General features: G+C 39.1%; 1 protein-coding gene, 1 non-coding gene and 1 pseudogene across 6 annotated transcripts in view; 2 read left to right on the forward strand and 1 right to left on the reverse strand.

The window, feature by feature from the left end:
* Positions 1 to 22,057: 22,057 nt before the first annotated feature.
* LOC136163964 (phagosome assembly factor 1 pseudogene) lies at positions 22,058 to 23,698 on the reverse strand (annotated as a pseudogene).
* Positions 23,699 to 25,361: 1,663 nt separating this feature from the next.
* Positions 25,362 to 25,432, forward strand: TRNAG-CCC (transfer RNA glycine (anticodon CCC)). Its single transcript has one exon. It is a non-coding gene; the product is annotated as a tRNA-Gly (tRNA).
* A 274-nt stretch (positions 25,433 to 25,706) lies between these two features.
* TIA1 (TIA1 cytotoxic granule associated RNA binding protein) overlaps positions 25,707 to 26,089 on the forward strand; it is a 31,118-nt gene continuing 30,735 nt past the window's right edge. For 2 of the 5 annotated variants that reach the window (XM_065928973.1, XM_065928975.1), the window contains exon 1: positions 25,716 to 25,994. In XM_065928973.1, coding sequence (XP_065785045.1) covers positions 25,969 to 25,994 — 26 coding nt within the window. In that variant the 5' untranslated portion in view covers positions 25,716 to 25,968. Of the gene's footprint in view, positions 25,995 to 26,089 lie in introns of all 5 variants that reach the window. The other 3 variants (XR_010662319.1, XM_065928976.1, XM_065928974.1) reach the window with 3 other exon arrangements.

A 26,089-nucleotide genomic window follows, 5' to 3' on the forward strand; every position in this document is an offset into this window, starting at 1 on the left:
GCAATTATTTATTAAGATACATATAGAGATAACACTTAATTCATAAATCCCATATTTGGAAATCTATTCAAAAGAAATTAAAGAATCATTCATAAGGATATATGTACCAGGATGCTTACTGCAACATTGCTTGAGGGCCAGGATTGGGGGTTAGGGAGGAGGAACAGGCATAAATACTAGCAGACATAAGGGAGAAACTCACTGGAACACAAAAATTAGGGGGAATTTTTAAAAATAATTTTATTTATTTGTTCTATCTATATTTGGCTGTGTTGAGTCTTCATTGCTGCACGGGCTTTTCTCTAGTTGCTGCGAGTGAGGGCTACTTTCTAGCAGCGGTGTGAGCTGCTCACTGTAGTCACTTCTGTGGTTGTGGAGGGACTCTTGGGCTCCTAGAGCATGGGCTCGGCAGTTGTGGCCCACAGGCCCAGTTGCTCTGTGGCATGTGGGATGCTGTGCATGGGCTCAGCAGTTGTGGCCCACAGGCCCAGTTGCTCTGTGGCATATGGGATGCTCGCAGACCAGGGATGGAACCAGTGTCTCTGCATTGGCAGGTGGATTCTTTACCACTGAGCTACCAGGGAATGTCCAAAAATTGGGCGGAATTTAACACCACACTCACATCAATGGACAGATCTCCAGCCAGAAAATCAGTATGGAGCCACTGGTCTTAACCAACATGGTAAACCAACTGGATTTTATAATTATATAAAGAAAATTGTATTCAGAACAGCAGAATACACATTCCAGTGCACTTGCATCATTCTCCAGGATAGATCACATAAGGCCATAAAAGAAAAGTTTACAACTTTGAAATCATATCAAACATCTTTACCAACTACAACACTATGAGAATAGAAATCAACTACAAGGGGGAAATGTGAAGAAAATATAATACAAACACATGGAAGCAAAATAATACGCTACTGAACAACCAATGGATCACTACAGAAATCAAAGAGGAAATAAAAAAATACCTGAAGACACATGAAAAAACAAAAAAGCAATGACTCAAAAGCTATGGGATGCAAAAAAGTAGTTGTAAGAGATAATTATATAGCAATAGAAGCCTACCTCAAGAAACAAGAAAAATCTCTAATAAACAACCTATACTTACACCTAAGAAAACTAAAAAAAGAACAAATAAATCTAAGGTTAGTAGAAGGAAAGAATTATAAACTCAGAGGAGAACTAAGTAGAAACTAAAAAAAAAAAAAAAAAGAAAATACTAGTGAAACTAACATCTGATTCATTGAAAAGAAAAAACAAAATTGACAAACCTTTAGCCAGACTCATCAAGAAAAAAAGAGAGAGGGACCAAATAAATAAAGTTAGAAATGAAAAAAAAGAAGATACAACTAATACCATACAAACACAAAGGATCATAAGAGAATGTCTAAGTTCTAAATTGCTTCAGTTGTGTCCAACTCTTTGTGACACCATGGACTGTAGGCCACCAGGCTCCTCTGCCCATATGACTCTCCAGGCAAGAATACTGGAGTGGGTTGCCATGCCCTCCTCTAGGGGAGAGTCTCCACCTAGGGACTGAACCCACATCTCTTATGTCTCCTACATTGGCAGGCAGCTTCTTTACCCCTAGTGCCACCTGGGAAGCCCTCATAAGAGAGTACTATGAACAATTATATGCCAGTTAAATGGCAGCCTAGAAGAAACTGACAGATCCCTAGGAATGTGTAATATCCCAAGATTGAATCAGGGGGAAATAGAAAATATGAAAAAAAGAAAATACACACAAACCAATTATCAGTAATGAAACTGAAACAGTAATAGAAAAACTCCCAACAAATAAAAGTCCAGGACCAGGTAACTTCACAGATAAATTCTACCAAACATTTAGAGAACAGTTAACACTTAAATTTTTAAAAATTTTTAAATTTTTAAAAAACTATTCTAAAATTGCAGAGGAAGGAGTGCTTACAAATACATTTCAAGGCCAGTATCACTCTGAAAACAAAACGCCGACAAAGATACCACACCAAAAAAAGTATAAGACGATATCACTTATGAACACAGAGGCAAAAATGGTCAAGAAAATATGACCAAACAGAATTTAACAATTACATTAAAAATATTATACAGCATGATCAAGTAGAATTTATCCCAGGGATGCAAGGATGGCTCAGTATTCAAAAATTAATCTATATGACACACCATGTTAACAAATGGAAGAATAAAAATCATATGATCATCTTGAAAGATACAGGAAAAGGCTTTTGACAAAATTCAACATGCATTTAGAATTAAAAATTCCAACAAACTGTGTACAGAGAAAATAAAATTCAACACAATAAGGGCCATATGACAAGCCCACAGTTACTATCACACTCAACAGTGAACAGCTGAAAGCATTTCTTCTGTGATCAAGAACAAAGAAATTGCTCTTGCCACTTTTATCCAACATATTAGTGGAAGTTACCCCAATCAGACAAGTAAAAGAGATAAAAAGAATCCAAACTGGATAGGAAGATGTAAAACTATCACTATTAGTAGATAACACGACACCATAAACACAGAAAATCCTAAAGAAACTACTAAGACTATGAATTTAATATAGAGACATATGTTGAACTTCTATTACTAACAACAAATTATTAAAAGAAATTAAGGGAAAAAAAAGAAATTAAGGGGAAATTCCACTTTCAATCACATTAAAAAGAATAAAATACCTAAAAATAAGTCTACATAAGGAGGTAAAAGACCTCCACTCAGAAAATTATATCAAACTGATGAAAAAAAAATACAGACAACATGAAGAGATGAAAAGATATACCATGCTAATAAACTGAACAATTTCATATTGTTAAAATGACCATACTACCCAAGACAATCTATAGAATTAATGCATTGGCTATCAAACTACCAATAGCATTTTTCACAGAACTGAGACATAATTTTTAAATTTATATGGAAACACAAAACATCCTGAACAGGAAAAAACAATCTTGAGAAAGAAGAACAGAATTTTAGGTGTCATGTGCCTTGACTTCAGATTATACTACAAAGCCACAGTAATGAAAACAGTATAGTAATGGCATACACACAAAAAAATACATAGCTCAATGGAACAGAATGGACAGTCCAGAAAAGAACCCACCCACATGGGCAATTAAATTAAGACAAAGGAAGCTAGAATACACAATGGGAGAGAGACAACCTCTTCAATAAATGGTGACAGGAAAACTGAACAGTGACATGCAAAAAGTCAAACTGGTCTACTCTCTCACTCCATACACAAAAATAAATACAAAATGAATTAAAGACATAAATGTTAAGACCTGAACCATAAAATTTCCAGAAGAAATCATAGGCAGTAAGTCTGTAATATCTGTCTTAACAATATTTGTTATATGTCTCCTCAAGCAAGGGAAACAAAAGCAAAAATAAACAAATGGGACTACACTGAAGTTAGAACTTTTGTATAGTGAAGTAAGCTGTCAACAAAACAAAAGCACTACCTACTGAATCAGAGAAGATAGTTACAAATGCTATATCCAACCAGGGGTTAATATCCAAACTATCTAAAGAACATATAGATAGTTCTGCCCTACTGGAAAATGGGCAGAGGCTCTGAACGGACATTTTTCCAAGTAAGGCATACAGATGGTCAACAGGCACACGAAAAGGGGTCAACTTTGCTAGTCATGAAAGAAATACAAATCAAAACCACCATGCAATCACCTCACACCTCTCAGAATGGCTATTTTTAAAAAGACAACAAGTAAGTGCTGGAAATAAACAAGGCATGGAAAAAAGGAAAAAAGGAAATCCTCTAGAACTACTGGCACGTGCTAAGTTGCTTCAATCCTGTCCGACTCTGCGACCCTATGGACTGTAGCCCACCAGGTTCCTCTGTCCATGGGATTCTCCAGGCAAGAACACTGGAGTGAGTTGCCATTTCCTCCTCCAGGGGATCTTCTCGACCCAGGGATTGAACCCACTTCTCTTACCCTTCCTGAATTGGCAGGTGGGTTCTTCAGCACTAGCGCCACCTGAGAAGCCGGGTACTATTGGTAGGAATGTCAACCGGTATAGTCACTGTGGAAAACTGTATGGAGAGTCCTCAAAAAATTAAAATAGAATTGTTAAAGGATCCAGCAATTCCATTATTGGTTATTTATCCCCCCAAAATGAAAACATTAATTAGAAAATATGTATGCACTGCTAAGTTCATTGCATCATTATTTATAATGGCCAAGATATGGAAGCAATCAAAGGTCATCAGTAGATGGATAGATTAAAAAGATATGGTACATATATATTCACACAATAGAATATTATTCAGGTCAGAGTTTAAGTTTGATAAGCACCAGTTAACAAAAACAGAAGAATTTCACTTAGACTAATCCCTGCTTCTCAATTTTTGTAATCTTACATTTGCCTGACTCTACTAGGCCCCTGTTCATCTCCCTCCCTATTTCCTCATTCTCCTTTTAAATCAAAATATCACCGCTGTACAAATAAAGTTTGATTTGTTCACATTGGACTCTTCCCTACAGCAACAGCATATTGCTGACTAAAATTTAAACATTAACTTGGGTCTGGCATTGTTTATCAATAACAACCCTCAAATCAATAATTCCAACACTGCTCCATAGGCTTTTTGGTTTTGGTTTGATTTTTGTTTTGTTTCTGTCTTTGAAACTACCTTGAAAGAATTTCATTTCACAACTTCTAATTTCCACACATCTGATTTTCTTCTTATTCTAAATAGTCCAAATGACTGTCTTAGGAATAAAAGGAAATTTTGAGGCAATATGAGAACATATTTGATTACATAAAGCATAAACATTTTCAGATGGCAAGAGATAACATTTTTAAAGTTAAAAAATGCATGAGAATGGATATTTGCCATCAAAATGGCAGATGAGCGAAACCCCTGGTGATCCAGTGGTTAAGAATCTGCCTTGCAATGCAGGGGGTGCAGGTTTGATCCCCGGCTGGGTAACTAGGGTCCCACATGCCATGGGGCAACTAAAGGCCCACGCACCACAACTAGAGCCTGCACACTCCAGAGCCCACGTGCCACAGCTAGAGAGCCCACATGCCACAGCTACTGAAGCCTGTGCTCGCTGGAGCCCATGCACCACGAGAGCCTGTGTGCCACAGCGAGAGAATCAGCGTGCCGCAGTGAAAGAGCCCACGTGATGCAATGAAGGTCGTGCATACCACACCTAAGGACCAACACAGCCAAACAAATAAATATTTTTAAATGACAGATGAGATTGTAGTTTATACCACAAACATACAAAGAGCTCTGCAAATGGATAAGAAGGGTTAAACAACTCAATATACATACAGACTAAATACATGAGTAGGGAAATCACAAAAGAGCAAGTACCACTGAGAGAAAAAAAAAAAAACCCACACATTAATGGATGATAGCTCCAATAGCACTTTAGACAAAAGCAAATTCAAACAAGAGATACTAGTTTTCATCATTTATATTGGCAAAAATTAATGATAAGAACATCTTAATACAGGAAAAACTGAGGTGGATTGGGTGGGGTTTTCAGATACTAACTATGGTGTTATGGATGACTATAACTTTTTAAAGACAATTATTTAGTAAGATAGATATATAGAGAGATACTATTTAATTCAGAAATCTCATGTTCAGTAATTTATTCAACAGAATTTAAAGAATCAGTCTTAAGGATGTATGTTCCAGGATTCTTAATGCAACACTGATTGTAGTAACGGGGAAAAAAATTGGAAGATGTATAATTCAAACAGATATAAAGGGAGAAATTGACCAAAACACAGAAATACTGGAGAATTTAACACCACACTCACATCAATGGACAGATCTTCCAGACAGAAAATTGATAAGGAAACACTGGTCTTAAATGACACAGCAGACCAGTTGGACTTAATAAATAAAAAAAAAAAGAAAACTGCATTCAACAACAGTAGAATATGCATTCTTTTCAAGTGCAAGATAGGTCACATGATAGGTCACAAAATAAGTCTCAGTAAAATTTAAAAGATTGAAACCATGTCAAACAGCTTTTAAAACCACACACCATGAGACTAGAAATCAACAATAATGGAGAAACATGCCAAAAAAACTCCACAATACACACATGTGGAGGCTAAACAATATGCTACTCAAAGACTAAAGAAATCAAAGGGGAAATAAAAAACTACCTGAAGACAAATGAAAAAACAAAACCACAATGACCCAAAAGCTATGGGATACAGCAAAAGCAATTTAAGAAGTAAGTTTACAGCAACAGAAATCCACCTCAAGAAATAAGAAAAATCTCTAATAAACAATGTAACCTTACATCTAAGGGAACTACTAAAACAACAAACAAATTCAAAGTCAATAGAAGGAAAGAATCATAAATTTACAGAGCAGGATTAATTAAAAAGAAACTAAGAAAGAATAGAAAATGCTAGTAAAACTAACAGTTGGTTCATTGAAAAGATAAACAAAACTGACAAACCTTTAGTCAGATTCATCAACAGAAAGAAGAGAAAGGGATCAAATAAATAAAGTCAGAAATGAAAAAGGAGATGATATAACCAATACCACAGAAATGTAGATGATCATTTGAAAGTACTATTAACAATTATATGCCAATTAAACAGACAACCTAGAAGAAACTGACAAATTCCTAGGAATGTGCAATACACTAGGACTAAATTAGGAAGAAATAGAAAATATGAACAAACAAATTGACAGCAATGAAATTGAATCAGTAATAGAAAAACTCCCAGCAAACAAAAATCCAGGACCCTACAGTTTCACAGGAGAATTCTACCAAACAGAGAACACACTTAGCCTTCTCAAACTACTCCAAAAAATTGTGGAGGAAAGAATGCATCCAATCTCATTCTACAAGGCCAGGAGATAAGAGGCCAGAGAAAGAAATCACAAAAAAAGAAAATTACATACAAAACAAAAAGAAAGAAAATTATAAGCCAATATCACTGATGAACATAAAAATGTTCATAAAAATATTAGCAAACCAAATTTCAACAATATATTAAAAGGATCATACATCTTGATCAAGTGGGCTTTATCCCAGGGATGGAAGTAAGATTCAACATCTGATAATCAATCATAGGATATACCACATTAGCTAATCAAAAAATAGAAATAATATGATAATCGTATAGATGGAGAAATATCTTTTGACAAAATTGAACATTTATTTTTGATTAAATCTCTCAACAATGCATGCTTAGAGGAAACATACATCAACATAATAAAGGCGATATGTGACAAACCCATAGCTAATATCATAGTCAATGGTAAAAAGCTGAAAGCATTTCCTCTAAGATCAAGAATAAGACAAGAATGAACACTCTTGCCACGTTTATTGATAGTAATATTGGGACGCCTAGCCACAGCAATTAGTAAGAAAGAGAAATAAAAGAAATACAAGTTGGAAATGAAGAAGTAAAACTGTCACTGTTAGCAAATGACATGATACCATACACTGACCATCCTAAAGACACTACCAGAAAACTACTAGAACTCATCAAAGAATTTAGTAAAGTTGCAGGATCCAAAATTAATATACGGAAATCTGTTGCATTTCTAAGTCCTAACAACAAACTACTAGAAAGGAAAGTTAAGAAAACAATCCCATTTACAGTTTCATAAAAAAGAATAAAATATCTAGGAATAAATCTAAATAAGAGGGTGAAAGACCTGTACTTGGAAAATTATAAGACAATGAAGAAAGAAATTGAAAATGACACAAACGGATGGAAAAATATATTATGTTCACGGGTGAGAAGATTTCATACTGTTAAAATGACCATACCACCCATGGAAATTTATGACTTCACAGTAATCCATATCACAGTGCCAACGTCATTTTTCACAAAACTAAAACAAATAATTTTAAAATCTGAATGGAAACACAAATGACTCCAAAGAGCCAAACCAATCTAGAGAAAGAATAGAGCTGCAGGTATCATGTTCCTTACTGCAAAGTCACAGTAATGAAAACAGTATGGTAATGGCACACAAAAAGACAGACACATAAATCAATGGAACAAAATAAAGAACCCAGAAATGAAACCACACTTATATAGGCAATTAATCTATGACAAACGAGGCAAGTAAACACAATAGGGGAAAAACAGCCTCTTCGATAAATGGTTTTGGGAAAACTGGACAGCTACATGCAAAAAAATCAAATGCAACTACTCTCTAATACCATGCACAAAAATAAATTCAGAATGGATTAAAGACTAAATGTAAGACTCGAACCATACACCAGAGGAAACCATAAGCAGTAAGCTCTTTGACATCAGTCTTGGCAGTATTTTTTTTGGATATGTCTCCTCAGGCAAGGGAAATAAAGGCAAATATAAACAAATGAGACAATATCAAGTTATAAACTTTTCCATGTGAAAGAAAGTATCGATAAAATGAAAAGATCGACTGAATGAGAGAAGAACATATTTGCAAATGATATATTCAATAAGAGGTTAATATCCAAAATATACAAAGAACATAGACAGCTCAACATAAAAAAAAATTCAAAATGGGTAGAGGCTCTGAACAAACATTTTTCTGAAGAAGACATACAGATGACCAACAAGTACATGAAAAGGGTCAACTTTACCAACCATTTGAAAATTTGAATCAAAACCACAATGAAATATTTCCTCACACCTGTCAGATGCCTATTATAAAAAAGACAACAAATCACAAATGTTGGCATGGATGTAAAGAAATAGGAATCCTTGTATAGTATCAGTGAGAATGTAAATTGATGCGGCCACTGTGGAAAACACTACAGAAACTCCTCACAAAATTAAAATAGAACTACTTGGACCCAGCAATCCAATTCTGGATATTAATCTAAAGAAAATTAAAATACTAATTAGAAAACATGTATGAACCCCTATGATCACTGCAGTATTATTTATAGTAGCCAAGATATAGAAGCAACCTAAATGTCTATCAATAGATGATGAAAGGATAAAGAAGATGTGGTATAAATAATGGAATATTTCTCAGCCATAAACAAGAATGAAATCTTGTCATGTGCAACAACATAGAGGGACCTCAAAGGTAATATGCAATGTGATATAAGCCAGACAGAGAAAAACAAATACTGTATGATTTCACTTATATGTGAAATCTAAAAAAAAAAAAAAAAAAAGGGAATTCCCTGGTGATCCAGTGGTTAGGATTCCACAGTCTCACTGCTGAAGACCTGGGTTCAATCCCTAGTCAGGGAACTAACACCCCACAAGTCATGCAGCAGTCTAAATAAATAAATATAATTTTTAAAAATAAAAGCCAAAACAAATGAACAAGCATAACAAAACAGAAACAGCATCACAGGTACAGACAGTTAACAAGTGGTTGTCATTGGGGAGGGACTGGGGAGAGGAAAGAAATAGGTTAGGGCAATTAAGAAGGTACACACTTCCAGTTGTGAAATAAATGAGTAACAGGTATGAAACACACAGTGTGGGGATTATAGTCAAACTATACGGTCAGTATCTTTGTACACTGACTTATGACTAGAATTATTGTGGTGACTACTTTTTAATGTTTGGAAATATTCAATCACTATGTTATACAGCAGGACCCAACACTATTGGTACTGTACTAATACTGGTATTGTATCTAACAGTAACAGTATTATAGGTAAATTGCATTTCAAAACAAATTCTTAGAAAAAGAGATCAGATTTTTGGTACCAGAGGTGGATACGGAGAGGGAAAACTGGATGCAGTCATTTGTTAAGTATGAACATCCAGTTACAAAATAAATAAGTTCTAGGAATGTAATGTGCTACATGATAAATATAATTAACACTGCTCTATGTTATAAATGAAAGTTGTTAAGAAGATAGATTCTGAGTTCTGGACACAAGGAAATACGTATATTCTTCTGTTTTTTTAACTTTGTATCTATATGAGATGATGGACGTTTCTTAAATTTACTATGATCATTACTTCATAGTGTATGGAAGTCAAATCACTATGTTGTATACCTTAAATTTACACAGTGCTCTATGTCAATTGTATCTTTAAGAAAAAATGAAAAAAAAAAAAAAAAAACTTGAACAAAACATTAACATAGTTACTAACAGCTCAAAGCTGCATCCTTGGGATGACCCCAGTGCGTTTTTAGTGCCTGAGAAAACACAAAGCTGCCCAAAGAAATCACTGTTTGTGGGAACTTCCCTGGTAATCTAGTGGTTAAGAATCTGCCTTGCAAGGCAGGGGATATCAGTTCCATCCCTGGTCAGGGAATTAAGATCCCACACGCCCAGGTGCAACTAAGCCACTGCACTACCAACTACTCAGCCCATGCACTGTAACTGGTGAGTCCATGTGTCTCAACAAAAGGTCTTGCATAATGCAATGAACATCCCACACGCCACAACTAAGACCCAACCCAGCCAAATACATACATATATTTTTAAAAAAGAAATTAGTGTTTGTTCCAGCAAACACTTGAGTCCATGCATGCCTGCTGTCGCTAAGTCGTATCTGACTATTTGCAACCCTGTGGACTGGAGCTCATCCAGCTCCTCTGTCTGTGGGATTCTCCAGGCAAGAATATTGGAGTGGGTTGCCACTTCCTCCTCCAGGGGGTCTTCCTGACCCAGGGATCAAAGCCACATCTCCTGCATTGATAGGCGGATTCTTTATCACTGAGCAATCTGAGAGATAGAGCCCCTATCTTCTAGCCTCTTAGGAATGGTATGAGTCTAACTACGATAAGCACAAGTTAATGAAACCCTAGTTTCACTTGAATTAATCCTGGTGTCTCATTTTCCAAAACTTCTACTTCCTTGACTCTACTGAGCTCCTAATTATTCCACTCCCTATATCCTTGTGACTTTCTAAAACAGCAGATCACCTCTATACAAACTGAAGTGAAGTGAAAGTCGCTCAGTTGTGTCCGACTCTTCGCAACCCCGTGGACTATACAGTCCGTGAAATTCTCCAGGCCAGAATACTGTAGTGGATAGCCTTTCCCTCCTCCAGGGGATCTTCCCAACCCAGGTATTGAATCCAGGTCTCCTGCATTGCAGGAGGATTCTTTACCAGCTGAGCCACAATGGATGCTCAAGAATACTGGAGTGGGGCTCAAACTGAGCTATCAGGGAAGCCCCTGTACAAATTGAAATTGATTTCAGTTCACATTGGAACTTCGGTATTGCAATAGTATATTACTGATACAAATTTAAACTTAATTAGTGTTCACATTGTATTCAAACTGAACCTTCCCCTACTGTGATAGTATATTATTGACTACAATTTAAACTTCAAATACTGTCCAACATTTTTTATATTTGACAACACTGATATTTATAACTCTGCCAAAGCTCCATGTTTCTTTCTTTCAAACCACCTTGAAGAAATTCATTTTATACCTTCTCATTTCCCCATAGTTCATTTCTTTCTTATTCTAAGTAGTCTAAATGATTACTTATTCTGTCTTAGACAGCATGTTGCAGCCTGGCGGGACATAGACCAGAACCTGCCCCATGACTCGAGGGTGCGGCAAACTGTGCCCTCCTGATTGTCCTAGTAAGCATGCTTAAGGGACATTTTTGGGGCGGGACATGCTCTCTGCTCCACTTCACTGCCTACCCCTGCATCCGTCCTCATGGAAACAAAACAAGATATTCCTGATCAACAGCAGAGCCTTCGCTAATCAAACTCCCCAGTATAGCTATTCCCTAATGATCTCATGTGACTCCTGGTAATAAAAGTGTGGGCTGAAAGGACCCATTTTGTCTTCCTGCCATGGAGAGCAGGAAGGCCCCCTGACTCCCCAATTGCCAAATTACACGTGTCTGTCCTTTCATTGCGCTCACCCCTGTTTCAAGTCTTTCTCACCCGCTATGCTGGATGCGGCAACAATACAGAAAATTCAGAAGCACTATGAAAAGATAAACACATTTGATTACATAAAACTTAAACATTCTCAGATAGCTAGAGATAAAATTTTTAGTTTTTAAAAAGACATGAGAAAAAATCTGTCACTAATGTGACAGGCAAGATTGTAGTTTATATCAGAAATATACACAGAACTTTACATATGGATAAAAAGAAGTAAACAACTCAATATAAATACACTAGCTATATAAAAGGCAAATCAAAAAAGAGAAAGCAAGTACCACTGGTCAAAAAAACACACGAAGAGATGCTAAACTCCAGCAGCAGTTTGAAACTGAAAGTCACTCAGTTGTGTCCGACTCTTTGTGACCTATACAATCAGTCCCCATGGACTGTATAGTCCATGGAATTCTCCAGGCCAGAATACTGGAGTGAGTAGCCTTTCCCTTCTCCAGAAGATCTTCCCAAGCCAGGGATTGAACCCAGGTCTCTCATATTGCAGGCAGATTCTTTACCAGCTGAGCCATAAGGGAAGCCCAAGGGAAGTAGTACTTTAGATGAATGCAAATTCAAACGGGGAGATATAAGTTTTAATCAATCATATTAGCAAAAATTAAGACTAAAAACAATTTAAAGGAGAAGAAAATGAGATGAAGTAGTTGATGATCTCAGGAACTGACTTTGCTCATGTGGATGTGAAAAACTTTTTAAAAACATTAGCTATTAAGATATATATAGAGAGATACCACATATTTCAAAAATCCCAAATTTTTGAAAAATTTCCAAATAGGAAATCTATTCTACAGAAATAAAAGAGCTAGTTACAAGGATATATATACTAGGATGCTTATTGCAACATTATTTGTAGTTTAGGGGGAAAAACAGGTATAAAATAATAGCAGATCTATGGGAGAAATTGACTGAAATGCAATAATAGTAGTGATGTTAACATTCCACTCACCAGGACTTCCCTCCTGGTCCAGTGGTTAAGACTCCCACTGCCGAGGGCCCAGGTTCAATACCTGGCTGGGGAACTAAGATCCTCTAAGTCAAGCAGCCCAGCCAAAAAAAAAAAAAAAAAGAAATGACAACAAATAATAACTGTTGGTGAGGATGCAAAAGAAAGGAAACCCTTGTGCACTGTAGGTGGGTATGTAACCTGGTGCAGCCACTGTGGTAAACCATTTGGATAGTAAAAAAAAAAAAAAGAAACCCAACATGGCCAAAAAAAAAAAAAAATTAAAACAGAAATACTATACAATTCAACTGCTTCACTTCTGAGTATTTATCAGAAAAAAATAATAATAATTCAAAAAGATATGTGCACCTTCATGTTCACTGCAGTATTATTTACAAATAGCCAAGATATGGAAGCATCTTAAGTGCCCATCAATAGATGAATGGATTTAGAAGAAATACTGTATGATTTCACATATGTGTGGAATCTAAAACAAAACAAATGAATAAACAAGACAGAAACAGAGTTATAGATACAGAGAATGACCAAGTAGTTGTCAGAGGTGGAGGTCATGGGTAGGAGTGAAATAGATGTAGAAAAACAAGCAAACAAAAAAAAAACATAAAAAAAAAAAACAGTGGACCTTGAATGTATGTCAATGAATGCTATTTATGGTTATTTATTCAGTTTGCATTGAATAAACTGTGGCACATTCTACGAACTCTTTGCAGCTGCCTTCTCAGTACTCTGCAGGTATCCCAGTGAGTTCTCATGCCGAGATCTTAATTTTTTTTTTAATATTTACTTATTTGGCTGTACAGGGTCTTCACTGCTGCATATAGGAACATTTAGTTGCAGCCTGTAAACTCAACTGCAGCATGTAGTATCTAGTTCCCTGACCAGGCATCAAACCCAGGACCACTGCATTGGGAGCATAAAGTCTTAGCCACTGAACCACCAGGGAAGCCCCAGAGCGTATCAAATGATGACCTGAAAATTTTATTCTTGGAGACTTAAGGGGCACTGGTACATTTCTTAGGCAGGGACATAGTGGGATCTGAGTGCGGTGCTCAGGGAAACATAGGTGGCCATGTTTTTGTTAAATCTGGCTTAATTGAAAAACAAGTAGATACATGGTCTGAACAAACTGCTAGTGAAATGAAAGGCTGAATTATTCTGCTCTGAAGGAAAGGAACACTTGCTCCTTCTGGCCACAAGATGTCCTCAGGCAACTGAGAACCTAGTGGAAGCGTCTGAAGACCAATCCTTCCAACATGGACCAGTCTCACAGGGAATCTGAGCACAACCATTAAGTGAATGTTGCTCTTCCTGAGGCGCACTATGTAAAGACTGATCATCTAGAGCCCTGAGCACCCAAAGCAGCTTTAAACTATCAGAGGGAAAAACAGAGACACGTCAAAGAGTCAAACCAATCCAAGGCTAACTCTTTGGGGAGCTTAGACTCAGAAACAGTACACATCTGATCCACCACACTCTTCTCAGAAAATTGTTCAGATCATATCTGAGTTAGGATACCAAATTAATAACAGGAAATTGTTCCTCGAAAGCCTAACAGCTCCCTGACAGGCACCTATGGGAACCCCCATAGGGCTGTATACACTTATGGACAGGGAAGTCTGGTGTGCCGCAGTTCACAGGGTCGCAGAGTCAGACACGACTGAGCAACTGAACTGAACTGAACCATGGACAAAATACTTGCAAATGCTTATTTAGTTGGGAACTGAGGAAAGTTGTGCCCCCAAAACAACCAAGATGGAGCTCTTCTCATCTTTCCAGACTGGCTTTGCACATGCTGTTACATAATGCCAGCTTGATCAACATCTTTTCAGAATTCAGACCCTAAGGGAACAAGTTCTTCTAGGAGGAACTTGCTTTTTTCTCCCTAAGCCTTGAGATGTAAATTTTCTACCAGGGTTCTCGGGAAGTCTTACCTTACTCCTATCTAAACCATCTCTAATTCCTGAAATTGAGAAGAAAAAAATGAAAAAGAGGCCTTTCTATACTCATGCAAATAAACTTAACTACTCCAATTGTTGGGGCTTCCCAGATGGCACTGTGGTGAAGAACCTGCCTGCCAATGCAAGAGACAAAAGAAATGTGGGTTTGATCCCTGGGTCAGGAAGATCTCCTGAAGGAGGGCATGGCAACCCAGTCCAGTATTCCTGCCTGGAGAATCCCATGGACAGAGGAGCCTGGCAGGCTACAGTCCATAGGGTTGCACAGAATTGGACGTGATTGAAGCAACTTAGCATGCACGTACTCCAGTTGCTATTTACAAACTAGTGAGTTTATATTGTAATACCTGATTCATGACTAGATTTGAAAATGAAGTCATGAAATCTCTGGCTGTGTCTGTCTATATGTGTGTGCGTGCTCAGTCGCGTCTGACTCTGCAATACTGGAGTGGGTTGTCATTTCCTCCTCCAGGAAAGGATCAAATCCATGTCTCCTGTGGCTCCTGCATTGGCAGGTGGATTTTTTACCACTGAGCCACCTGGCAAGTCCTGTATGTATATAAGTTATAGATATGATATATCTTTACTGTGAATGACTTTACCAAAATTAACTTGTAAATTAACTGTATTTAATTGGCTTAAAGAAAACTAAACTCTTAACGTAAATACTCAGAAATAGAAAAGAAACTAACTCAAATGAATTTTAGGTTCATATGATTTGAAAAATACTCAAAAACAGTTTTACTAGAAGTCAAATAAGGTCTTATTATATGTTAAAAAAATAGCAAGAAAAAGAACTTGATTTGATGAAACCAAGATTCTTTCATCAATTGCACTGTAATTAGATCTTTAACCACCCCTTTTAAAGTCTTTTGTCATTTAACAGACAGCTATTGTTGCTCTCTGATGCTTTGGAAAAAGATGCTTCATCCTCAAGAATATTCATAGTAAGGACCTTTTGACAAGTACAGGTTTCTAATAATTTTCAAATCATACCACTAATCTGAGTAAGAAATTAAAGAATTCTAATGGAAAACTGATGATGGTTTCATAAACCCTTAGCAGACAATCAAGATCAACAAGAATTAGCTACAACAGAACTGAATGAACTGATGAACATGGTTATAATTTTTATGACTTTTTGTCTGAAATATTATTGGCTTTCAATATTTGCTTTCCAGTTTTAAGGAAACCTTTCCCCTTAAGCTAATAATGACTTATAGCAACTTGGTGTTAGTCACTCAATCCTGTCCAACTCTACAACCCTATGGACTGTCCATCTCTTTGCAACCTTATGGACTGTCTATAAGCTCTTCTGTCCATAGAATTCTCCAGGCAAAAATAGTAGAGTGGGTAGCCATTCCCTTCTCCAGGGGACCTTCCTGACCCAGGGATCAAACCCAGGTCTTCTGCATTGCAGGCAGATTCTTTACCATCTGAGGCATCAAGGAAACTTGTACCTTTTTAAGCAGAATTGAAATATTTATCCTTTCTCCATAACTGCTCATTCCAGAATTTGGTAACTCTTAGTGAAAATTCTTATTTTTAGGCAATATAGTTATTTGAGAAGTTTAATAAGAATTTGTCTTCCTTACAACAGCACGTAATTGGAAACACTGGTAATATTACTTTGGCTTTGATTTGAATGTCATATTACAGGGTATTTATAGAATCGAATATGACCAAACAGCTTTGAAGAACAAATGTGAACTTCATAAAGCCCCTTGGAAAACAACCTGGTACTCTGCTTGCAGGGTTCTCAGCAGCCTTACTAGGTAAACAAAGAAGTTCACCTCCTGGCTGGTAAAGGAATCTCTAGATATTCATTCTGGAGACCTCTAGAAGACAGGAATTCACCCAAATCTATAGATACTGCAGTCAGAATCTAATAGCAAGCCCTTAAGGTGGCTTTCCCGCCCTTGAGAAGCCTTTTAAACAATCAGCCTGAGATTCCTTATGAAAACTTCCAGCAAAGCCAATTTAGAGTCTATAGAATCAATTCGGAGAAGGCAATGGCAACCCACTCCAGTACTCTTGCCTGGAAAATCCCATGAACGGAGGAGCCTGGTAGGCTGCGGTCCATGGGGTTGCAAAGAGTCGGACACAACTGAGCAACTTCACTTTCACTTTTCACTTTCATGCATTGGAGAAGGAAAGGGCAGCCCACTCCAGTATTCTTGCCTGGAGGATCCCAGGGACAGCGGAGCCTGGTGGGCTGCCGTCTATGGGATCGCACAGAGTCGGACATGACTGCAGCGACTTAGCAGCAGCATAGAATCAATTGCTGCTGCTAAGTCACTTCAGTCGTGTCCGTCTCTGTGCAACCCTATGGACTGTAGCCTGCCAGGCTCCTCTGTCCATGGGATTCTCCAAGCAAGAATACTGGAGTGAACAGTCATGCCCTCCTCCAGGGGATCTTCCTGACCCAGGGATTGAAGCCACATCTCTTATGTCTCCTGCACTGGCAGGCAGGTTCTTTATCACTAGTGCCTTATGTAAATAATCAGGACAAGTTTATTGAAACCAGGTTTATTTTGCAAACAAATTAGTCTTAATTTGGCTATATTTAGTGGAAATGAGGATAATTTTATTTTTCCAGGTACCTTTTATTAAATTAATTAATTTATTTTAATTGGAGGCTAGTTACTTTGGAATATTGTAGTGGTTTTTGCCATACGATGACATGAATCAGCCATGGGTGTACATGTGTTCCCCATCCTGAACTCCCCTCCCACCTCCCTCCCCATCCCATCCCTCAGGGTCATCCCAGTGCACCAGCCCTGAGCACCCTGTCTCATGCATTGAACCTGGGATGGCGATCTGTTTCACATATAATATACATGTTTCAGTGCTGTTCTCTCAAATCAGGAAATAAGGATAATTTTAGAGAGAAAAAAACTATTTTTCAACAATATAACTTTGTGCATATTAAATTCTAGTGTTCAGTTTGTTTTTTTTTTAATTTACTGCCTAACACTCATTTCCTGAATGGCTTCTCATTACTATGTTATACTATTGTTAACTTTAAATTTGTAAAGGGCATTCTAAGTTTCTTTCTGAAACTTATCACAGTAATCTATCTTTAGGTGAAGATCAAGTACCCCATGACCTGCAATCAGGCAGATTATGCACACTAGGAAAGACATTATTTAAAGGACTATCTCCAACCTAGATGGAAGACCCTTACCAGGTATTCTTAACTAACTCACATACAGTAAAACTGAAGGAAATTGACTTTTGGATTCTTATTTCCCACTTCAAAAGGGCCCTGCACTGGGATGGTCTATGGAGAGACCTGCTGACTTCAACTCACTTTATTTATTTATTTTGGGGTGTTCAGTTGTTGCTTTATTCTTGGTTCAGGTGACCAAGGAGGATGGCCATCACTCCCTATCCATCCCTGGAGACTTGGGGGGGGGGGGCGGAGCTTCCATCCCTCCACCCCACCCCCTCAACTCACTTTAATACATTGCTCACAGAGAAGGGAAACGACACCCACACTAGGACAAGAAGACAATATCAGAAGTAGACAGCTATGCTAAGATGCTGGACCTGACTTGTATGATCATTTATAGTTTTTTTTAATTTCTTGGACTTTTGTATAAACCAACTTTTTTCTATCACGGACACAAATCCTATGTAGAGTTTTAAATTAATTCAATTGTTTTACAGTCAATAGCCTATATCCAACTTTTCCAAGTGTACCGTGGTAGACTTCTCTCCAAGGCTCTAATTGGATGACCCTTAGAAATTTTATTTTAGAAGAAAGATACTCTAGGACTGTATAAGCTACTGCTGATATCACTAAGTGGGACCCTCTTACCCAGCCAGTTAATGACATTTGTTTGGAATATGGCCATAAATACTCCTTTTCACTAGATGCTAAATATATTAGTTAGCTCCTACTAAGATCCAGTGGATTCATGGAACAAATTTATGGCCTTGGCTCTCCCCCGGCTGCTTAGAAAGATGCACTATCAGTTTTACTCATGCTCAAGGTCACCTAGAGGAGGTAGCCTTTGAAACTGCCCCATCAATCTGCCTTTAAAGTGAACACACAGGGATCAATCAGTCTTCCACTGGTATGATCACTTAGTCATGATATTTATCCTTCATTTGAAATAGAAGATGTCATTATTCACAGAGACTTTAACAAAATTCACCCAGCAAGCCTTAAATGATAGTAACCAAGTCATTAGCTTGCTTAATTCAGAAGTGTCCATAATGAGAAAATCCCGTAGCCCTTGATATTTTAACTGCTTTCCAAGAGGCTTTTAATATAACCCATATTTTGACACAAATGAAGACTCCAATTTCCATTCTGAATGACCTTCTTTCGCGTTTAGGGGAGATGCAAGGAAAATGGTTTGGTTTGGGAAGGAAGAGGTCGTATCTTTACTAACGGTATTGTTACTCTTTTTAATATATTTATTTATTTATTTGGCTGCACCAGGTCTTAGTTGCAGCATGGGGCAACTTCAATTTTCATTGTGTCTTAGTTGCAACATGCAGGATGTAATTCCCTGACCAGGGATAGAACCCAGGCCCCCTGCATTGGGAGCACAGAGTCTTAGCCACTGGACCACAGAGAAGTCCCTGACATTGTTATTCTTTTTTGCTGTTGTTGTTCTTACTCTCGATGGTAATTTTGATTATAGCTTGTGTGACTTATAAAGTGATGGCTTCCTGCATTTCATGCTGTGTATCACCAACTTCTACTGAGATAGTAACATCTAAACTGCTTGAAATTATTGATCACATCAATAGTTCCCTATAAAATAATGAACATTCACAATGCATATACAATGTAAAATTGCCTTAAGTTCTATTGGACAATTTGGAATTGACTGTCAGTCCCTGCCAGACATTCTACCAATATGTACATGTGTGCATGCTAAGTCGCTTCAGTCCTATCCAACTATTCTTAGACACTATGGTCTATACCCCACCAGGCTTCTGTGTCCATGGGATTCTCCAGGCAATAATACTGGAGTGGGTTGCCATGTCCTCCTCCAGGGGGTCTTCCCAACCCAAGGGATGAACCCCCGAGTCTCCTGTGGCTCCTGTACTGCAGGCAGATTCTTTACCACTAAGCCACAGAGGAAGCCCCTCTACTAGTACTACAGCTGCTGCTAAGTCACTTCAGTCGTGTCCGACTCTGTGCGACCCCTTAGACGGCAGCCCACCAGGCTCCACCGTCCCTGGGATTCTCCAGGCAAGAATTCTGGAGTGGGTTGCCATTTCCTTCTCCAATGCATGAAAGTGAAAAGTGAAAGTGAAGTCACTCAGTCATGTCCGACTTTTCCAGACCCCATGGACTGCAGCCCACCAGGGTCCTCTGCCCATGGGATTTTCCAGGCAAGAGTACTACAGTGGGTTGCCATTGCCTTCTCCGCCTCTACTAGTACAATCCCCCCTACAAGGAAAGAAAGAGCAGGCTTTTAGAACCAGGAATGGAGGGATATGATGGACCTAGGTAAACAACCATTCTGGGTGGCATCAGGGGACCAAATATTTGATTACCAAATGCCTTCTATCAAAAGATTAAGGATCAAAAGAGGGAGTTGATGAAACAAAATCATTTTTAAGGCACGCCAAAAAAAATTTAAACATAAAACTCTTTCTGCTCACTTAGGCCGCTACTTCTCTTTAGTGTGCGCCCTGCTTCCGCAATTGTGTGTTAACTAGATTTCCTTAAAAGACACAGGAATTCCTGCTTGATGGTAAAGAGCAATTATTTCTGGCACCAGAAAAGTAATTCCTTAGGATATAACATGAGGTATTGAGCATGGGGGTGTTTTATTTCTTTTCCTCCTCAACTGAAGAGGGTTTTCATTTCCAGCTCAAATGTTCTTATTTTATTTATTATTATTATTTTTTGGCTGCACCATACACCTTGCAAGATTTTAGTTCCCCAACTAGGGACTGAACACAGTCCTGGGCAATGAAAGCACTGAGTCCTAACCACTGGACCTCCAGGGAATTCCCACATTTCTTTCTTAATCCTTAATCTGCATCTGTACATGCAGATTTGGATGATGCAAACTGTCATCATTTGCTTTGTCTTCAAAATGTATATAACCGTGCATTAATTTCTTTCTTTTTTTTTTTTTAGTGCTAACATTCCAGCAACAGCACAAGGTGAGCTGCTGCTGAAGCCATAGGAGGAGGACTATGGGCAGGGCAGGAGGAATGCTCCCTCATTCTAGGAGGATGGGAACAGTTCTGGCTGCCCCAGAGTGGGATGTGTGTGGGTCTTTGGCCAGGCCACAGTCTACGTAGGGAAACAATCAGTCACAAAGTTATGCGAATGCCACACAAGCTTGGCTATCAGCCTGGGCACCACAAAGGAGCCCAGGGCAGATCCTCTGCACATTCGTTGTTAAAAATTCTGCAGGGTGAGGCTGAACATGAATTTATTACAAAATAGTTGTACTTACAAAAATCAGTACACACAGGTGAAAAACTCTCAAAATTCTCATCTATGTGTCACAAGTTGCTAAGCCAAAATATTAAAAACAGGGTAAAATTATAAACTTCTCAATTCTTTTCAAAAGGATTAATATTCTTAAGACACATAAGCTTTCTTTCTTTCTTTCTTTCTTTTTTTACATATGCTACTTTCTTTAGCAAATCCCACAGAGAGACTGAGCAGCCCAGACCTCCTTGAGCCCCAGAGGCCTTGCGCCATGAATGGACCTAGCCAGGAGACACTGTCCAGAGTCAGGGCAGGGGAGCCAAGCTCACAGTGCAGAACAGAATGCTGAAACACACACAAAAGAAGGAAGATGCCTTTAGCTAAAACCTTGGCATCAAATGAAAGAGGCAAACAGGATGGAAACATGCAGTCCTACCAGCCAGATCGGGGAAGAGTTAGGAAACGGGCAACCTTTCAGGCTGGCTCCAAGAGCAGTGGGAACCAGGCCTGGGCACACACCTTGATGGTAGAAAGTTGTGTTTCAAACAGTTGGGTGTGCCTACTAGGCCTGGCAGGGAGCACATACAAGAAAGAAACGGGGAAGGACAGGTAGGCCACCCTGGCCACAACCAGCTTATCAAGTAACTAATGTGGATGTAATGCAAAAAAAGTCACCACTAAGGACTATAGGCATGCTCCCTGCTTGCCTTCAGGGCCACATGGCCATGTTGGTCCAAAGGCAGGACCTTGCCCTTGTCCTGAATGCCTGTGTCCTCAATCACAGAAGGAGTCCCAAAAGAAAGACTTTTCCCAGTGTGCATGGGACAGGAAAGACAGAGCCCTGTCTCCTCACATGTTAGCTGAGAGCTCCTGGGTCCGGGTATCAAGGTGCACAGTTGTGCTTCTCTTTGTAATCTGTGTCCCCTGTTGGCACCAGCAGGTGAGAATGGGGGACAGAGGAATATCTGGACCTCTTACTTCAAGGCAGAGCACCCAGTCTGAGCCCCACCTTAACATATCACAATAGCCCTTCCACACCGGCGAGGTGTCCAAGAAAACCCAGAGGGTGGCCTGCTGAATAGTATGTGATACACAGTTCCATGGAGGAGCATGGGTCCTGATGTTCCTAGGGTATAGCTCCATGGTTCTCAGGTGGGCACCAGGCCTGGAGGGCCATAGAGAGTCACCAAGGCAATGTGGTTGTTCTGCCTGACCTCAGAGACCATCTGTTGAAGGCGAAGCAGAACGTGGAGACAAATGGATTGGAATTGTTTGGGCAGGAGGACTTGTGCAAGACAAGAGGGTTTTTTTTTTTCCCACAGGATGGCCCAGAAGCTCCTGAATGTTGACCCACTTGCGGTAGGTCATGCGTGTTTTTGTCTGACCCTGTGTTTTCTCTCTTTACAGATAGTGGAATCTTGAATTCACTGTAGTGATACATATTAAAATTATAATGTCTAGGGTAACTGGTATGTAGGACAAACCTCTTCATTTTGTGTGTATTCACATCAAGGCAGATGTTCATTCTGAGAGTAAGTGGTTAAAAAGCAGTCATGGGACTTTCCCTGGTGGTCCAGTACCTAAGAATCCACCTTCCAAAGCAGAACATGGGTTCCATCCCTGGTGGGAGAACTAAGATCCCACATACCCCGGGGCAACTAAGCCCACGTGCTCTAGGGCCTGTGCTCCATAACAAGACAGTTTACATGCTGTAAGGAAGACAGCGCAGCCAAAAAAAACAACAGTCATTACACTTGGATGGAACTTGCTTGTGAGGTGAAGGAGAAGGAATCTTCATCTTGTCTTCTGACTTGTAGAAGACCTTGTGTGGAGAGCCAAGCATGCTAAGACCATCTTGGCAGGAAACGCCAAAATATACTAAGATTTCAAATACCTGCATCAGGGCCATTTGGTAATAAGTTGGGTCCACAACCTGCAGCAAGTAGGCAAAGTTATAAACCTGAGGATCCACTTCCATATCAAAGATTATCTACACTCTCAGCATACATGCCCAGGAAACATCTCAGGGGCACCATGGGAGCCTTGGTATCCTGTAGGCTGTTTCCACTATACATGTAAATTCATCTCACAGTTGCTCTGTGGGGTACCTGGAGAGGAGCCAGAACAAGGGCAAAATTGGGATCATATTTGGGAAATTTGGTGCATGAGTCTAGCTGAACAGAGAAAGACAGTCCTCTGAGGTTGAGCTGAAAGAGCTGTGCAGTGGAGCTGTCCACTCCAGGATGGGTTGCACCGAAGACTGGTCAACCTGCACAATTAAAATGCACACCACAATAGTTTAACTGTACTTTAGTCAAGTGGTAAATCTGAATCACCTTAAGTGTCTGATTGAAAGCTTCAAACAGTAAGTAGTTTGATCCTCTCCTGAGTCAGGTTAAGGATGAGGTCATGCTTAAAAGAGGAGACCAGTGCAAACACCTATTGCTCTTTTCCCAGAGAGTGCTCAGGCACCACCTCCAGATCCACCATTGACTGGGCCCGCCAGGCCAGGGTGGCCTCCTAAGGCAGTGCACAAGGGCTGGAGCTCCCTCACCAGCAGCAGCAGGTGGCAGCCCTGTGCACTAACCCCTAATGGGCAGAAAGTCCTCAGAGCTTGCTGAAAGACTGTTCCCGGGTTATAAGCCTCTTGATTATAAATTGGCTTGAATAAAATTCTCTATTTCTTTAAAAAAAAAAAAATTACTAATTTATTTAATATCTGGCTGCACCAGATCTTAGTTGCCATATGCAGGAGATATATATATATATATATATATATATATATATATATATATATATACACACATATATATAATTTTCAGTTGTGGCCTGTGACCTCTTTAGTTGTGGCATTTGAATTCTAAGTTGTGGCACATGGGATCCAGTTCCCCGATGAGGGAACAGAGTCTTAACCACTGGACCACCAAGGAGGTTCCTGTATTTCTTTCTTAGATTAACCATTAATCATTTTTTTGTGGACAATGTGAAATGTTCAGAACAGACAAATCTATAGAGAGGGAAGATTAGTGGATTGGGGAGGAGGACTGAGATGGGGTATTGGGAGTGACTTCTAATTGGTAAGGGTTTCCTTTGGTGGGGGGTGAAAATGTTTTAAAATTGATTGTAGAGTGGCTGCATACCTCTGTAAATATACTAAAAAACCATTGGATTATACACTTTATACACTTTTTTTCCTTTGACTGCCAGTACACAGTATCTCAGTTCCCAGACTAAGGATTGAACCCAGGCCATGGCAGTAAAAAAAAAAAAAGCCCAGAACCATAACTTTTAGGCCACAGGAAATTCCTGAATTATACATTAAAAAAATTTGTATTGTTCACCCTCAAAATATTAATATTTGATGTCTCTGAATAAAATCCCAAGAATGTACCACAAATTCTAAATTCAGTTTCAAAAATGATTATCTAAAAGTGCTGCAGTCTAAATGAGCTACTTCAAAGAAAACATCACATTTTTGGGCATGTACACTTCCCAATGTTTAAAAAAATTTTTACATAACTTAAAATGCAATACAAAATGCATAATGAGTATACTGACGTAATTTTTCTGCCTCCCTGGAAGAGGTTAAAATTTGTATATCTTCTTATTCCTTCAGGTTTAGAACTCTTGGATTGATTTGTATTAAATGACTGTTTCTTAAATATTTTCCAGTGTACATTGATTATACCAAGGAAATTCAAATATAAAGAAAAATTCCTCAAAGATCTGTAAATATATTCCTGGCTCAAAAATTTGGTTAACACCAAGAAGACAAATTCTTAATGAAACTCTTACTTTTTTTTTCCGGCTGCGCCGCGTGACTTGGGGGATCTGAACCAGGGATTAAACCTGATTTCGGCAGTGAAAGCGTGTAGTCCTAAATACTGGACTGCTAGGAAATTCCCGGAAACTCCGTTAATTTAAAAAAAAAAAAACATTTTTTTTTTAAGTGAGATTTTTCCATACAGAAAAAGTAGGGACTTCCATTCAACCGTACCAAAATGAAAGAAACGAAATCATCTCTTACCTGAAAAGTAACAGATAATGTAGACTCTCGGTAAACTTCTATTTTTAAATGAATAAATCTTCATTTGGGAACGAACGTCCCCGTGTACTTGGTCCTAAGGTATTTCAGCATGACCAGCTTCCGTCAGCGCCGCTGGTGTAGTGGTATCATGCAAGATTCCCATTCTTGCGACCCGGGTTCGATTCCCGGGCGGCGCACGCTGTTTTTGTCCCCCCTTTGCGTAATTTTTATAGTCTTTCTTCTCCTGGAAACACAATTTTTCATTTCCATGAAGATTTATATTTTACTATAAATTACTGTTGACACATTCGAATCTGGAGGTGGAATTCAAAAATGTTGACTCAAGTTATTAAACAGTTAACCTTTACGCCTGCGCAGTCCGAGACAACCCCCTGGCGTCGTTGGAAGCACGGCTGCGCAACAAGTTAATATATGGACTGAGGTGTAGCCTGGCGGCCGGGAGGTTGAAAGTGCAAAATTTTTCTGCGCCTGCGCGGCCCGGTCACTTCCCTGGCTGTTCCAAGGCTGCCGGCTCGCCGCCATCTTGTATTGGGGCTTCATTGTTCGCGCTGGGCCCGGCAGTTTAGTGTAATTGCCGCCGAAGAAGGAGGCGGGGTAACCTCCGGTCAGCCGAGAAACCCGGCTATCCCGCAGCCATAGCCGCTCAAAAGATTTGTGAGGTAGTAAAGGGTAGGGAGCTGGACCTGGAGGCGCCGCCGCGACAGCAGCAGCCATGGAGGACGAAATGCCTAAGACTCTGTGAGTCTGGGGCAGCGATGAGGGGGGCGGGATGGTGATCGTCCCGGAGCGAGCCTTTGGTTCTGCGCCGCTCCCCAGCCTATTGTTCCCCGTGG

Source organism: Muntiacus reevesi, chromosome 3 (assembly GCF_963930625.1).
Source record: "Muntiacus reevesi chromosome 3, mMunRee1.1, whole genome shotgun sequence".
Lineage (NCBI taxonomy): Eukaryota > Metazoa > Chordata > Mammalia > Artiodactyla > Cervidae > Muntiacus > Muntiacus reevesi.